Source organism: Gavialis gangeticus, unplaced genomic scaffold, assembly GCF_001723915.1.
Source record: "Gavialis gangeticus isolate Ggan-Ray unplaced genomic scaffold, GavGan_comp1, whole genome shotgun sequence".
In the NCBI taxonomy this organism is placed as follows: Eukaryota; Metazoa; Chordata; order Crocodylia; family Gavialidae; genus Gavialis; species Gavialis gangeticus.
In genome coordinates, this window is record NW_017728995.1 from 49,148,626 (window position 1) to 49,165,336 (window position 16,711).

The following is a 16,711-nucleotide window of genomic DNA, read 5'->3' on the forward strand; positions in this document are numbered from 1 at the left end:
GGGGCCCCCCCCCCCCCCAAGACCAGTGAGAGAGCTGGACTGTGGTTTCTTTGTGTAGGATCCGTGCTGCAATAAATAAGATACAGTTCCAACCTTCCCCATCAAAATAAAGGTTTGTGAACTGGGTGGACACAGCTGCAACAAACAGCACTGTGGGACCACTGATATGCTCCAGTTTGCTGCAACTTTTATTTCAGAAGGTGCCACTATAATCAGCTGCATAAGACTAGCAATAAGCTTCACCTGATCAGAGAAGAATTATCCTTTGAAATAAAAGCTGCAGATCAACAGCTCTCAACATCCCAATTGGGCTGCAAGCTAATCACTGGGATATGTGACTGCAAAGCTCTGGTCTGAGGTAGCCTCTCTTACTTGTAGAATGCTCTTTTCAATTTTTTTTGCCAGTCCCTGGTATCATCTCTGAATCCTGCCCTTCTAGACTTGCCAAGTTGGTTGTTCCATCTAAACTTGTTTTCAGTAGTATTATTTTAGAGCATTTTCTGGTGTTTTGGGTTGATGCACATTAACATGTTTCTGTTGGCAATAAGTACCTTTTATACATTAACTAGTAATATTTTGTGTCGATGTCTTGTGTTAGAAAAATGTCCCTTTTATTTTTCTTGTATTTAGTGAATAGTTGAATAATTGATCTAAAGTGTACTTGCATAGTTTTTATTTGTATTAAGGATTAATCTTGCAGAAATGAAGTAGTTACTTCATTTTGTTTGCAGTGAATATCAACAGAACAATGATAGTCACCCAGTTCTGACATTAAGTGTCAGTTCAGAAATAAAAGAAAAATACTTGCTATTAAAATAAGTTAGTTTATTCTTACTCTGAGAATTCGGACAATATCTTGGAAGCAGGTACTGTTAGTAATCTCTGGTCTGATTCTAGCAATGGCACTGAGAATCTACCTCTACTGATCTGTAAACTCAATAAGTGTCTAGCTCTTAGTATCTGCAGTACTTGAGAGAGTGGCACAGCAGATCTGTAGAGAGCAGCGAACTTTAGATTTGAAATGGAACTTTTGAGACCTCAAGCTAAATAGCAAGAACTGATAGGTAATATGCCAGTATCTTTCTGTTCTGTTACAGGTGCGAGAAGATGTGCTAAATTCATTGAATAACAACTTTCTTCAAACACTAAACCAAGCATGGAATGATCATCAGACAGCTATGGTGATGATTAGAGACATTCTGATGTATATGGTGCGTAATTGCAGTATTATATTTTTTTGCAGTGCATAAGGTAAACTACTAATTTCTTGTACATCACGGGGGCTGTTGAGAGGTTGATAAATAAAACATGAGCAGTAATCTGCTTTTTAAGATAAATACTTGATCTCAATGATAAACTATTAAAACCTATATAGAGAAGACAGTGGCAGAAAAGAAATGACTGAAAATGTGTTTTGCTGTCACCCTGTGCTTCTGAAGTGAAAAGGCTTTCCAAAGCCAAACAAAAGAAAAAGTAATTGTTTTAACATATCTGGCTTATTTTTGTGTATGGCTAAGCAGTCAATTCTGATTTTTTTCTCAGTGCCAAAGAGAAGAATATTTCCTTTTCATAGGTAATCTAGTATCCTATCCTAAGATGTTGCATGATATTTTCAACTTTTTATGTAACTGCTGCTTGTTACTTAGTATGTGTCAGTATTCAACATACATCTAAGTCAGGTTGCACTGCAGCCAGAATCCACTGTGAAATCTCATGTCTTTATCACCTCTAAGTTTGGCTTGGTAACTGAGTGGTTTAGAAATTGTCAAAAATATACCTTTTCAGACTCAGTTGGATTAGATTACCACCAATCGCAAAGTTAGAGGAGGACACAAGCATTATTTTGATTTGTCTTTTTGATGTGTTTATTTCCCTATAGCACAAAACCTGATGGTGGTTCTCTTTTCACATTCTCCATCTAGTTAAGTCTCCTCTGTCTATATGGCATGGGATAGACATTCAAAAAACCTGAGCCTGAATTGATTCAATCTTTGCAGGTTAGGCTAACCTGCCTAGGCTGAATCAGTTTATAACCCTGCAGACATCCCCTCTGGACTGAAAAAAAAAATGTGGGGACATGCCTGCAGTGACTCAGGCTAGAAGCTGGTGTGGGGGGAGCACTAGAGCAGCCCTCCCTTTCCTTCCACAGTGCTGAGCTCAGGGGGCAGGGCGTGGCAAGGCCCTGGCAGAATGGTCTGATTAGGGAGGGGTCCATCCCCTTGCTAGTCAGCAGTGGGGCCAATCAGGGATTTAGTTACACAGCAGGGAGCATTTATCACCCTATCAGCAAAACAAAAGGATCTCTCATTATTTCAAGCTCTTCTTAAACAACTTGTTCCAAAGAAGGAATGGAGGGACATTACCAGCTACCTGTTGGTTAGCTCCAAAAAGCCCTAAGTAGCACTGTCCTGTCTGCCTCATCTCCCACAGCACGGACCGTAGCCAGCATGTGGTATGCTAGCTAATACTGAGGTGTCTATGCAAGGCAGAGAAGGAGGGAGCATGGGAGGCTAAGAGGGAGGGGAGCAGGAGGAAGCCAGGCAGATGCTGCTGTACCTGCAGTCTCTGCTAGAGCTCCAGCCAGGGAGGAGAGGGGAGGGGCAGTCCTGCTGGGCTGGAACAGTGAGCAGAGCCCCACCCAGAGTTGCAAAGCAACTGGGAAGCTATAGGAGTCTGATTTACCTTAAACCAGTAAGGAGTCTGGGACGGGCATAAACCAGTTTGACCCAAATCAGTTAAATATCAGTATTCTGATACTACATTCAACCAAGTTTATACAAATCAGTTTCAGTCATTTTTAAAACTGGTTTATGTGCACTGAACGTCTCTTCTGTTACAGGTTTAAACTGGTTTCTGATCACTTAAACGGGTGTATGTGTAATGTCTGTCTCTAGCCTTTGTGTGCTAGCTGAGTTTAAAGAAAATAGGTTGTAATTAAGCAAAATGTTAAGTCTTATTTTGGATAATGCTGAGCCTAGCCCAACTTCAATACATTGTTTTGCTGTGGAACAGAGACAGAGCCGTTAGAATACATATGTGAAGATATTGAAACCATCTGATAGGAGGCTATCCTAAGGAATCTTCTGTATCCACTAGCTAACAAAGATGATCTTTTAATTTGGATAATGGAGGCCTTTTTGGATTTGTAGAGTAGTCCATTTCAGTTGGTCAGTAACTGAGGTCTTGGTAGAAGGCTTGTGTTTGAACTCCCAGGAAAGAAGTTTAACTTCTTAGTGAAGAGGTAGAAGAACATGCTTTTGGAAAATTGGCATGGTTCAGTGGTCACCAACCAGTCGATCATGGAGCCTCTGAGAGTCAATCTCAGTCTGTCAGAGGCTGCACGATTGGTAGTGGCAGAACGCATGTGGCTGGGCTGAGCCATGCCTCCTGCTGCCTGGGCTGAGCTGGGCTGGGTGACTGGGGTCAGAGCTCAGGCGGCTCATCCGGGGGTCGGGGAGGCAGGGTGGTAAATCCTGGCATGCCCTTTACTTACGAAAAGCAATCTTCACCATAAAAAGGTTGGAGACCACTGGCATAGTTTGTCACCAGATGGTGCTGGACTAGAGGGGGGTACTTGGGTCAACTGCTTTTTGCCTTACTAGTGATAACCTTTTTAATTTAGCTGACTAAAAAGTATTGAATGGAGAGTAGGAGACTGAAAACACTTTCATTTTAAGTAACTTTTTAATTCGGCATTTAAGCTTGACACTGGTCAGTGCAGAAAAGTTGATATTGAATATCTAAAGTGCCTAATATTCTTTTGGGTACATAATTTCCTTTCCAAAACGTCTGTTTCTTCTGTAATGTGTGCAACAATGTATGTTACAAAACTGTGAAGGTTTGAATTTTGTGTCATTTATATTGATTTTTCTGAGCAGTACCGCTAACCTGCCTACAAGATTTATTTTTTAGAAATGTTTGCTTTTTAACAAAGTGCTTTTTGCAGTAATGATTACAAAGCTGTTAAGCCACAACCAGGAAGAAATTAGTTTTCATTCAAAATTTGTAATGGTATTGAACATTCATGTTTTAGTGGTGAGTTTCAGTAGGGTGGGCCAATGGGCCAATATTTAGAATAACAATGCTAGTGAGGATGAATACAGATGCTTCTACAAGTGAACAAAAGTTATGACTAATCATACATATTTCGGTGTATGGAACTTTAATTCTATAATAAAACTTTAAGCAACTATTGTTTAAAAATCAAAACAAAAACAGTAGCGAAATACCAGGTCAGCCACTGGATTAGTCAGAGAATGAAATAGCAGTATGTTGTACTTTATATTTCCAAGATTCTGTGCAAATATTAATTAATACTCAGCCCATCTGCAAATTAGCTGGGAAAGAGTAATTTTTATTTTGCAGATTAGGCTTTGAGACAAAGGTGTGTTGCATGCCTAGTGTAAATAATACACTTGAAGCTTCGTCCAACATTCTGCTGGACCATTCTGTCTCTTTACCTACAGTAGGTCAGCAAGAATGAAAGAACCAAAGTGCCAAAAGGTGGGACCCAAATATAGAGATAAAAGGAAAAGGAATGTCCTGTTCACCTTGGGTATTAATTTAATGTAGATTATATCAAGATTCACTAATGTGTCAGTAAGTTTAAGGAGAATAAGTCTGCACAGATCAGCTGAAATCAAAGATCACTCTCAAATTTTGTGTCTTGGGAACACGAATAACAGAAAAGCTTTTACTCTAAGGCATAAATTACTAATTGGATAAGAGAGCAGAAAGATGCCTGGGGTTCTGTCTTGATAGTTCCTATTCTTACGTAAAATCAGTTTTTCAGTCAAGCACATGTAGAAGCAAACTTTAGGATTTCCAATTATTAATATTGCTAGCAAATAAATAACAGCGCACTATGTATCTAGATATCCTTTTATGATTCAAACAGAAATATGCAGTCTTACAGCTTAGATTCTTAAAATTTTAAGAATTACTAACAGTTTGCTAGACTGAATTTGGGCAAGACTTCCCCCTAACAGACTTAAGTTCTAAGAGGCATTGGATCTTCATTACACCTGCAGGTGAGAACCTCAGCAAAGGATGCCAGAGGAGTGCATCTCAGAGCACTGAGCCCGTTTTTATTCCCCCTCCTCAAGCAAAGGCTTGCTACAGTATTTGATAGAAACTTCAACAAATATGGTCAGAGATGAGGTGCTCATATGTCATCCTGTTGGTCAGCTAGAATGCACTGACATGAACCCTTAATCAAGATTTGATGTCCTAGGACTGGCTAGCCTTTTCAAGATGTTTCTTTCACATGTGACTTAGTTCCTTTTACACTACTGCTCTGGCTCTTACTTATGCTAATATGGCATGACTGAAAGTTAACACAGCTAACCGCTTACTAAAGCTGCTATAATGCAAGCTAAAAGGATTCTAGTTCAACATAAAAGCCCATGCAGTAAGACAAGATGGGTTATTATCCCCTACTCAGTCAACATGGTTGGTTGATTAAGCAAGTGCTTTGCTTGGTCATCAATGTGATTTAACATGTAAAACCAAGATGGATGATAGTTTGAAGAAGTTACAAAGATGACCTAGTTGGCTCAGGAGCTACTAAAAGTTAAAAGCTTTAGCAATGAACTTTTGTTCAGACACAGCTGTAATTACTCAAATATAAAATGACTCTAAATATAAGATGACTGCCCCAATAATTAAATTCTATATAGAAAATTTATAAATCTGTCATAATTTTCAAGGTATGGAATCTAGCTATTGGAAGTCTGCCTTGAATTTGTCCCCCTCCCTCTGCTACCGCAGGGAAAATAAATTTGGGGGGTCCCCTTGCTTTCTGCCCTTCCACCCCCAACTTTTTCAAAGGAAGGGTCAAAACTTGTATATAAGCCAATTACAACAGGTACCTAGAGGCTTAGTTTGGGCAGAACTGATGCAGTTTACCTTTTTGAAACTGCTGCAGTTTTAGCATGGGTACTCCATAAACATAGTTTTAAGCAGCACTCATGACTGGAACTGGATGTTTTTGTTCTGGTGTTCCCAGGATCCTCCAAAATTTATATGTAGATGAGGTGCTGGGCAACCTGGTCTAGCTCTACCTTGAGGAGGGCAGGGCCACATTCATCATATACAGCAGGCTGAGACGGGACAACAGAGGGATTCTCGGTGAACTGCTTGGGGCCCTGTTTTGTGATATTTTCCAGCCATTTAGGGCTGGCTAAGAAACAGGAACCACTGGAAATAAGGGGAAGGGGGGCAAGGTGCAGCTTAGCTATGGGAGAGAAGAGAAAGTTGAAATATATCCCATGTAGTGGCTCACTATGACTTAAGTCAGCACTGAGGGGAACTGCATACACTGGGCACCACTATGTCTCATTCAGGTGAACTGCACCAATCTGTCCTTATTGTAGGTTCCCATCAGCATGTTTACCCCTTATAAGTCATATGTTTTATAGGCATGCACAGTAGTGGCTGCATTTTAATAAACTTCCTAGTCGCTTTCTATTTCTGAGCCCATGTTGTTTTTGACAGCAGTTTAATGATAGACTGTTATCTTTCCTTGTATACGATCATCAAATGAGGGGCTTTTTTCACCCATGCAGATTGGGTAAATGTGGTACTACATTATACTGGTCGACAGTAAATTCATTTTATTTGTATACGATTCATATTTAGTAATGCTTGGGAACAGTGCAGTATTAACAGCTTTAGAGAGAGAAATCCATCAACTACAAACCAGTGCAGCCATGGGAAAACCAAATTTCTTTAAACCGACCGGTCACTGTGCCATACAGCTTTTATGAAAGAGCCATGTAGAAGTAGAATTGTGGCTTCAGTGTTTGTGAAGATTGATGTATTCAGCAGAGTACTCCTTCAGGCTATTGTTCATGGTAGTGAGGTTTTGCATCTGTGCACTGGATCTGGGCCGCTGACTGGCTCTGTGTACCAGTCTGATCTGTTATGAGGCCATGTTACTGGCCTGCAGGGCTCCCCATAGACCCAGATATTTGGTGGCAGAAGAGTAGTGGCAATGTTAATTACCTCATCTCCCAGAGGGGCGTCCACCAGGCTTTGGGGGAGCCCCATGGGTCAGATGACATGGCTGTACAGGCTGGATCTGCCCCTACAGGCTTATAGGTTGATCACCACTAGTTTAGACCAGTGGTGCTCAGCCTCCAGCCTGTGGTTCTGATCCAACGTGCGGAGCAGTATTATTTGACCCAGAGGGCTCCCCGCATGTCAATGGTTTGGCGGGAGAACAGTGGCAGCATTAATTGCCACTCCCCTGCTGCCAATTTCTGGACCAGTGGGGGAGTCATGTGCGCTGGATAACATAGCCCTGTCCTAGCACTCTGTGGCCGCATTTGGGCGCATAAGGTTGAGCCAGTGCACAGAATGACACCTGTGGACGGACCCCATTTACTGTCCCTGTGAGGACTCAGGCTCGTTGTGTGACCCCCACATCACTTATCTGGCCTGCACAGCTGGAAGGTTGGGCACCACTGGTTTAGATTACAGAACAGCACGCACCATATGCTCTGCTCTCTTGTCATTCTTCTTGTCACTTCTTCCCTCTTCCTGTCCATTTGCATCATGTTTTGCATGTTGTCAGCTTCTTGGACTGTTGGTTGTTTTGTTAATGCTAGTACTGTTCCTTTAGTTTTTCTTGATACTTAGTATTCTTTCTTCCTTTTGATGCTCACTCAGCAAAGGCAATCTTAGACTGATAGTTAATAACTAATACAATGCCAGGGGAATAATTAAGACTTGCTTTGGTGGGAAATGGTCCATGTGAAATGCATCTGTTCACTGAGGAGCTTACAGGTCTGGTTGCCTACATCAGAGGTTCCCAACCCCTGGGCTGCGAAGGGTTGGCTGCTGGTCCGTAGGAGGGTTGGCTGCCAACCCGGAAGTCCAGAAGTGACCAGCTGGTCCGCAGTCACTTCCGGTCCACTGTTTAAAAAGGTTGGGAACCACTGGCTTACAAATGTGTAGCATGCTTACCCTTTTGTGGAGATCCTTAAGGATCTCAACCTCCTTATCTTCTCAAAAAGAAGACTGAGGGATGAGTTAATTACAGTAGAGAAGAATCTTTACAGGAGAGTAATGAATGATTCTTTAATCTAATGATGAAGGGTGTAGGAAGGACCAGTGGCTGTTAGCTGAAGCTAGATGCATTCAAAGAAGAAATAAGGTACAAATTACTGGACTGAACTGCTGAGGATATTGGTGAATTCTCTTGACACCTTCAGATTAAACTGCCTTCTTTTGAAAAAGTGCCTTTGTCAAATTAAGTTCTTGGGTGCGCTACGGAAGTTAACTACAGGGTGATACGTTGGCCCTGTGATAAGCAAGTGGGCTGAATCTAATAATTTATTTTGGTTTTAGACTAAGAATCTGTGATCCTTTAGGTGACGTGACTGAATTAGCTACCAGTCTTCAATGTCTTGAAAAGGTCCCCATGATTAATTTTATGTCAATGATGGCTGTATCGCTGATATGAATACATGAGAACTGATAGGTCCTTCAGTTGCAACCTTATTGGGAATACACATTCTTTTTTTATTATATACAGAATGTGCACAGATCAGCAATACTTTGTTTCTTGAGTGCAGTCATTAGGTGCTAATGCAGTATGAAGGATCAGGTAAGTATTCAGTTTGTCTTGTCATCTCCATTTAACCTTGAGAAGAGAGAGACAGCTACCTCAAATTTCTATGCATTAGGAAGGGTTGAAGCCTTTGTTTCAGATGTATATGAAACAAAAGTGCCAAAAAGAAATTTGAATGTCCAGTTGAATCTATGTAATAAACTTGCATAGTACTAATAGGCACTTGTGTTATTTTGTGAAACTTTTCAATGCAGTATTTGACTTTTCTTAATACTAAAAGCTGTTTGGCAGAGTCCACATAACTTAATTATCTTCCTCTTTTTCAATAGCCTTTTCCCTTCTCAGTGAGAACCTAATAGATTTCTATCTGTTTTGATTTCTACAAGACGATAGTTTTTCTTCCAATAGTGGCAGTACTGAAGGTAGTACTTATGTTCTTTTAAATAAAAAATGTAAATGTATGTTTTAAGAATGTATTGAACTAAATGGATCAACAGTTTTCTTTTAAAGACCTGCAAAAGCCTGCCTACCTTTCCCAAGAACACTAACAAGTGAAGCTTATCTTCTAATATGAAAGGCTGGATTATATGGAGCTCTCCCTTAAAAAGTTAAAGCTACTGCCTGTATATTTTTCTTTCATAGTAGTAAGAAGTTTGCATGCGAGGGCAAGCTACTTCAGTTTTAGAGATTTTTTCCTTTTCTTTTTCACATTGTCAGAGCATATCCACTGGAAAAGGTATTTTTTGATTCTACATAAAGCTAAAATGGACCTTTAGGTGGCAGCATATGACTTCAGTCTTCCAATAAACATTAATTGTAGTGTGGTTAAAAATTCAGTTCAGGTTACCTCTTTCTATCTGTCACTCTTTCGGGTGTGCTTGGGAAGCAGCTACTAGTGTTACATCACTTATAAATACTGTATTTAGCAATAATTGTTTAAATACTTTCTGGGTTAGTTCAAGAGACTGTCAGTAAATCATGTCAGGTTTGAACTCAAAACCACAGTTTTAAAATAGAATGAATCTGCTCCAGTTTTAGTGGAACTGCATACATATTATAAAACTATCATTGCAACTGACATCCTTGTTAGCTCTACAGTAAAGCAAATAAGCATGTGAGATCAATCTCTTTCATCTTAAAAACAAAACAAAACCTGAAAAGTAGTGCAAAAAGTTATAATAAAACATGAAGATTGTAAACTTAACAATTGAGAAAAAATACACCCATGTTCCTTGTGGGCAAGCAGACACTGTAGTGAGAACCTTTTCCATGTCATTTAAGTGTTACCACTTTAATGTGTTTCAAATGCATCTGATTTTTATTTAGTAATATCTTTTTACAAAGGTGTAGTGCCCAGGTAGTATACTTGTGGTCTTATACTAATGTTCACTCTTTGGAAAAATGGGTGATGTAGAGTCATGTTATAGCATCTGATTTGCTGCTGAAAATCTGTCTGAAAATAGAGGATTTTAGTAGGTTTGAATTATGGCTGCTTTAAAAGAACATTTTATTGTTTTTATCAGTGCCCTCCACTTAGTTGGCATCAAACTGAATTCAGTATGGGTCCATTTTAGTGTAGCGTGGTTCTGTGACTTGTTTTATAAAAGCAGTAGTAGCATACAAGACACATTCCAAGTTCTGTCACTGAAATTCAGATGTTTAGCTGTACTGTATCTTGTAATGTATGTAAATTGATTTGTACTGCTTTTGATTTCCATACCTCAACTCTAGCAGCCAGTGCCAAATTGTAGAATATCTTTGCTTACCTGAAAAACTGAATGGGCAGGCAGATTCAAATAATTAAAAATATTGTGAAGCATAAGCTGCAACCCTGTTTTGAGTGGTGTGGAGTTCACGTGCCTTTTGGTATGTGTGCGCTAGCTACATTTAAATGTGCTATTGTGGCTTGCATATGAATATCCCCTCTAGCTTGCACATACAAAAATAACAGCACAGGCATTAGTTAAAGTTGTATAAACATCCATGCTAATGGCTGCGTGCAGCTAGACCAGAGGCAGGCAAAATACAGCCCACGGCCCAGATGCAGCCTGCCAAGCACTTTCGTTCCGCCTGCGGCACCCACCAACAAATTATGCCCCACCCAGCCCTTCCACCCACATGTACACAGCCCCCAAACGTACCCTATTGCACCTGTCTCCCACCCTTGTGGGCAGAAGGGCTTGGCCCGGCCAGCATATAGCTTCTGGTCAAGGGTACTACTGCAGCCCCCAAAAACCTGCTCTGCTTCCCTGGTCTTCTGCTGGCTTCAGGGAGCAGGTCAGGAAGTGGCAGAGGCAAAGCTGCAGCTGGATTGGAGCATGGGGCTGGAGCTGGCAGCAGCATGGAGGTCAGGTGGGCACCCACCATCCCTCACACCCACATCCTGTGTCCCCCCCACACACAGCCACACACTCACAAGCCCCCGTACACACCCCACCACACACCTACACATACCCAGTATACAAGACTAAGATTTTATTGGTGAGTTATTATGCAGTCACCTGTATATACTGTATGCAAATGCAAATCATGACAAAAATATTTTTTGTAATAAAATTAAAATCTTATAATAGGTGCTTGACCTTTAGCATATAATTTGTTTTTTTCTGGTTCTAAGATGGCAAACCTTTCCTCCCCCCTTTCCAAAAGGAGTATTTCTGGGGGTCAAGGGAAAGGGCTTCCAGTGGTAAAGGTCAGGGTTTAGGGGTGGGACTTCTGGTCCCAAGATGGCGACCAAGGGGCAAGGCAGCTGTCAAGGGGTAGGGCTATCCATGTGACCCCCCCACAGCTCACCACCTCATTAAGCAGCCCTCAACCTGAAATAATTGACTGCCTCTGAGTTAGACCATGCAGAAGTTAGTCTTGCCATGTCTCTGCTGCTGCTATCCATCTTAAGAAGCCCAGTAGCATAGCAGTCATGTCTTCAGGTGTAAGCATACTTTTTCTAGGAACTTCAGGCAGGCACTGTGAGCAGGAAACAGTTCCTTTCAGGCAGTGCAGATGCTTTGTCTTGTTTTAAGAGGATAGTGGATGTGTGTTTTCTTTCAGTCTGGCTGCTGCCTGTGGCTCTCCATGTTAACTTAGTTTAAGTCAGCATTGATAGCCGTATGAATTTTCTTGACACTCTATACACGGTAAACTTACTGTGCTGGGCCAGAAAGTACAAGTGTTGCTTAGGCATGCTGCCTCCTTAACCAGAAGAAGTATCTAGGCCAGCAGTTTTCACACTGTGGGGTGTGTCCTCCTGGGGGGTCGTGAAGGAGTGTTTGGTGGGGAGGGTGCAACATAGTGGGCCACAGACAAGAAGTCTGCAAGGAGTTAGCACCTATACAGCCTCACAGGGGGATGCAGGAGCAGGGAGCCCCGGGCAGGCTCCGCCAGAGGGCCTGCTGCACCTCTGGGAGCCAGCTCCAGTGGGTGTGCAGCCTAGAGTCTCAGCAGGGCCAAGGCAGGGGGTGCTGGAGCCATAGTAGGTGGAGCCTGCTCAGCTGAGCTGAGGCAAGCTGTGATGGCTGCTAGCATGAGGGGTGCCCTGTGCCTGGCTGCACTGCTCCTCAGGGCTGAGGGGGCATGTGAACAAAACTGTAACTCAAAGGGGAGCTCAGCTCAAAAAGTTTGAAAATCTCTGGTCTAGGCTAATTGACTTGAGGACAATTGGTCCTGCCACTAAGCAGTGTTTAGTAGCTACACGGAGCACCTTTCTGACATAGCTGCACATCAAGTCTAAGTACAGATAGTTAAAAAGCCTGAGGCTGAATTGATTCAGCCTTTGCAGGTTAGTCTAAACTGCAGAGATTAAACTGATTGGCAAATAAACGCACATTCACTTTTTAATTCAGGGAGTGTAGTCACATGTCTGCAGTGGCTCAAGCCAGAAGCTGAGGGATGCTAGAGCATAGCTGCCAGGCATTGCCCAAGGGGACAGAACAGAGAAGGCCCTCCGAAGACTTCCCCCCCACTCCCTGCTGGAGCTGGCCTGCCAGGCATGGCCAGGCCTCAGCCCATGTTCTGTGTGGTGGGGGGGCAGGGGGAGGTAGTAGCAATGAATTCACAAAAGCTTGAACAAGAATAGTTGTTTGTCTAAAAAACTATTAACTGAAACACAGCCTGGGCTGTGTATTTCCTTATTTTCGTGCTACCCCCGAGGCCTCTGGGATTTGTAGTCCGCAACCACAGGAGCAGGGCTCTCAAGGTTGCTCATCACTTCCTCTTCCTGCTTTCAGGTGCTCCTGGGATTTGTAGTCCACAGTCACAGCCAGCAGTAAGTAACTCCACAGGGCAGCTCCATGCTCAGGTAAAGGGCAGTATAACCCCTGACCCTGGATCCAGATCTCAGCTGGGGTTTGCCTGAGGAGGCAGCCCTTCCCCTTGCCCCCCCGCCCTGCAGACTGGGTTGCATCCTCAGCTGGGCTTGCCCTCCACCCCCCGTTGTCAGCCAGGCCTCACTGCTCCAGCCCAGTGATGGAAAGCATGCTGCGGACTGTGATTTAACTTGAACCAGGAAGTGGTCTGGGACAGAAGTTTTGTTAACCAGTTTGACCCAGGCCAGTTAAGTCTGATACTACAGTCAACCTGGTTTATCTTAAACCAGTTTCAGCCATTTTGCACTGAACTTCTTTTCCATTACAGGTTTAAACCACTTTCTGATTACTTAAACTGTTTTATGTGTAACTTCTGTCCCTAGCCTTGGTCTCAGACACAGCCCACCCCAGCGCTGCACAGTGTTCTTGAGGATGCCACTACCAGGCACAGTAAATTTACCAAGTAGAAGACCGCGGTTTCTGATCACAAGAATTCCCATTATACGTAGCTCAGGCTCATGCATGTGGTGTAGGAGCAGGGGAAGAGCCTTGTTGCTTTGTTTTTATGGTCAAACCTAGGACTTCGGACCAAAAGTTTGGCACAACAACATTGACTGACAACAGTTTGTCCCCAAGCATTCCTTATATACTGTTGAGAAGAACAAGGAAAATCATTACTCTTAATTTTAGAGCAGGTAGCTTGATTTTTAGCTACCTACCTGCTAGCAATATTTTAGTTTGTAAATAATTGCCACCTCCAACCTCACCCATGACTTTGAGAGTTTCTCTTATCCTTTGAAGTACCTGCTGATGCTCTTCTTGAGAGATGACTACTGCTCCCTTACCTAGAATCTTTCTCTGTTGAGGCTGTTTCTACATGGACCATATTTTGTCCTCCAGTTTGCTTTGGAAGAGTATCCAATAAAGAAAGTATTATTCTCAGTGGGAAGTCTATCTGAAGCATCAAGAACAATAATAAAGCTGTCTGACTTCGGTGTTATATTGTTGTGGATTCATTGGAGTGCCAGGTTTACTCAATAGGACATGACTGCCACATCAAGAACAGTACTTCTATTATTGAACTACTGTAATAGTGGTTAGTACTGCCAGCACATTACTTGCTTTCTTGGTTGTAATGACATCATCTGATAGACCCTAAATTTTCTTTAAAGATGACTTGCTGTTTTCTTAAGTAGTTTGATATATAACATGCTTTATTTTTTAATTGTCCATACCTTGTGTGTCTTTTTAGAAAAGGTACATTTTTGTGTTAGGGGATGAAACTTGTTTTTTCTCCATTTTCTTCTAGGCTCTTTTATGCTTATGAAAAAAGGTGCCTACTTTCTTGCTTTGTCCTTTTTGCTATGTGGCATCTGAAGCTTTCAAGAAAGTGTCTCCACTCCTTTCTTTCACCTTTTTTCTTTTTCACATTGTCTGTCCTGTTTCCTCCTTTTGCTCTGCTGTCCTCTTCCATGTTTCTTTGGGCCTTTCTTTTATTTAGTTTTTCTCTCAACACAAGTACAAGAAAATGTTTTACAAAAAAACTAGGACCTCTGATATATCTGAGAAAGCTGATGTGGGGAGGTAGTCGTGGGTGAGTTGGATCGCATAAGGAGACTGGGCAAAGATGAATTAGTTTTCTGATACTAGGTGAAGAGCTTCTGGAAAAATAAATGAATTTCAACCTCTCCTCTATACAGAGAAGTTAGTTGGGTAGGAATGATGTCCTGCAGGCAAACTGTGCGTATTGGTGCAGAAATGGATAGGTGAACTCATAAGAATGGTTTTTGGGCTGTGTAATATATGGAATACTGTTTCCTAAGGATTTTGTTATTTTATTGGATAGGATTGGTGGATGTATGAGCTACTTGGCCTGTGCTTTAAGCTGAACAGACACACGTTTGTGGTGCTATTAAAAACGTCCTTTCTTTAAAATTAAATACAAATGGTCCTTGAAGCCTGGTTTCCTTTCCTCTTTCCTTTTCCCCTTTCTGTGTTGAAAATCAAGCAGGATTTTGGTCTGAGTTCAACGTTTTCATGTGTGTTTTTCATGGTAAACCTTTTTTCCCCTAACTTTGATAATAATTAAATTATCTCGCTTTAGAGCCATTCTTTATTTTGTTAGCCCAGTAGTATTCCTTGAAATTGCATCTATAAGTGTTGGGTGTGACAAACAGTCTGTCCAGCAGAAATAGTAGGAACACTTTTGGTAGCTGGGGGAAGAAAATAAAACGGTTGTTCCTTTTAATAAAAATAGCATTAGAGGGGATTCATTAAATTACTTGGGGACAGGAATGGAGCCATGGATTTCTTCCTATAAACAACTGAAGTTTGTAAAGGACACAGGCTTGAGCATATTATGTGTTCCTGTTAATAATGATAGTGTGGTGTGGAGTTCTCTAGACTTTATCAGTGTACATGAGATATTTGAAAATCAAATAAGTTGTGTGACTGGGAGGGGAGATATAATTGTTTCCTTGTGGTTTGAAAAGTGAGCATTTCAAATTTCATGGTTGTTAAGCATAAATTTATGTTGATGTGTATTTTTTCTCTATAGGACCGTGTGTATGTACAACAAAATAATGTGGAGAATGTCTACAATTTGGGCTTAATAATTTTTCGAGATCAAGTTGTACGTTATGGCTGTATTAGGGATCACCTTCGACAGACACTGTTGGATATGATCGCAAGAGAGCGGAAAGGAGAAGTTGTAGACAGGTACAGTAGTTATAACTTATTACTGTCTTTTGCTTAATCTATTAGATACAGAATGGAAAGTAGTGTTTGTAACATAAATTTGTAAATAGAGGTTGCTTTGCAAACCAGCAGTCACATCTATAATTTTGACCACTAGTATGCTTTAAAGTTGTTCTGTATTATGCTAGAAAAATGTGCAGGTTTTGAACAGGCAAAATGGCTCCTTTAACTGTTTAAGCCAACCACCTTTGTAAATTTTAGGTGGTTTGTGACTAAGAAAAGCTGTTGCACAACAGTATATACTTGATTTAACTGCGACGACATGAATAGTCGTTTATATTTAACCTGGGATTTTTTTTTCTTTCAAGGCTTTCCTAACGCTACTTTGCCTCTGCAGCTTGTTGTAATGTTTAGGGGTTGGGCAATTTCTGGCCTTTGCCTTAGCTTTTATTTCTCCTTATTTTGTGTGTATTGATTTTACTCTTGGATTAGGATCTATTGATTTGATTTATATGATTTCTCTTATTTAACTACTTTTTCTTTCCAAGAGTTTTAATCTCTCTCGTTTCTCTAAGCCTTTAAATCAGTTTCTTGTTCCTTTCTACCATATTAGCAAATGGTGAGATTCTTGCCACATGCATGATGTTGTAGCTAAAATAATGAGAAATTTGCCAGCTTTTTGTGTACTTCTCCAATTTCAGAATAGCTGTTGGGTGTGTAGATATGTAAATTTCATGCTAGTTTGGGTGTAGTAGTGTGATTGGGGTAGCTTCAAAGGCAATCTATGAGAGACTGATATTGCTTGGCAACAGTCGGATATTCTCTTCTGTTGGCAGACAGTGGGTTTTATTTTCCTGGAATTAATCCTCAACGCTCCTATACTTTATTGATGTGTTTGTGCTCATAATCACATTTTGTGTTTCTGATTTGTTTTTATTTTTATATCTTTTCCATAATTGGGCTAGAGCAGTAGTATGGCTGTAACTATTGGATTCTTTTAAATGAGCCTCATCCAGGATAAAATCAAGTTTAGAATAATTGTTCCATTTTTTATTTGTTGGTACCTTTTTAATTTAACTTGCTTTTAAAGAAAAAAACTTTTGGTTGTTGGATCTGTTCTGTGGCATTTGTGTAATAT

The 16,711-nt window shown here is 41.1% G+C and overlaps 1 protein-coding gene across 1 annotated transcript in view; it reads left to right on the forward strand.

Annotated features, from left to right (window-relative positions):
- CUL3 (cullin 3) overlaps positions 1-16,711 on the forward strand; it is a 125,739-nt gene that overhangs the window by 78,203 nt on the left and 30,825 nt on the right. Inside the window, exons 2-3 of the mRNA XM_019503643.1 lie at positions 1,098-1,211; positions 15,434-15,594. Of these exons, the coding sequence (XP_019359188.1) occupies positions 1,098-1,211; positions 15,434-15,594 (275 nt within the window). The remainder of the gene's footprint in view (positions 1-1,097; positions 1,212-15,433; positions 15,595-16,711) is intronic.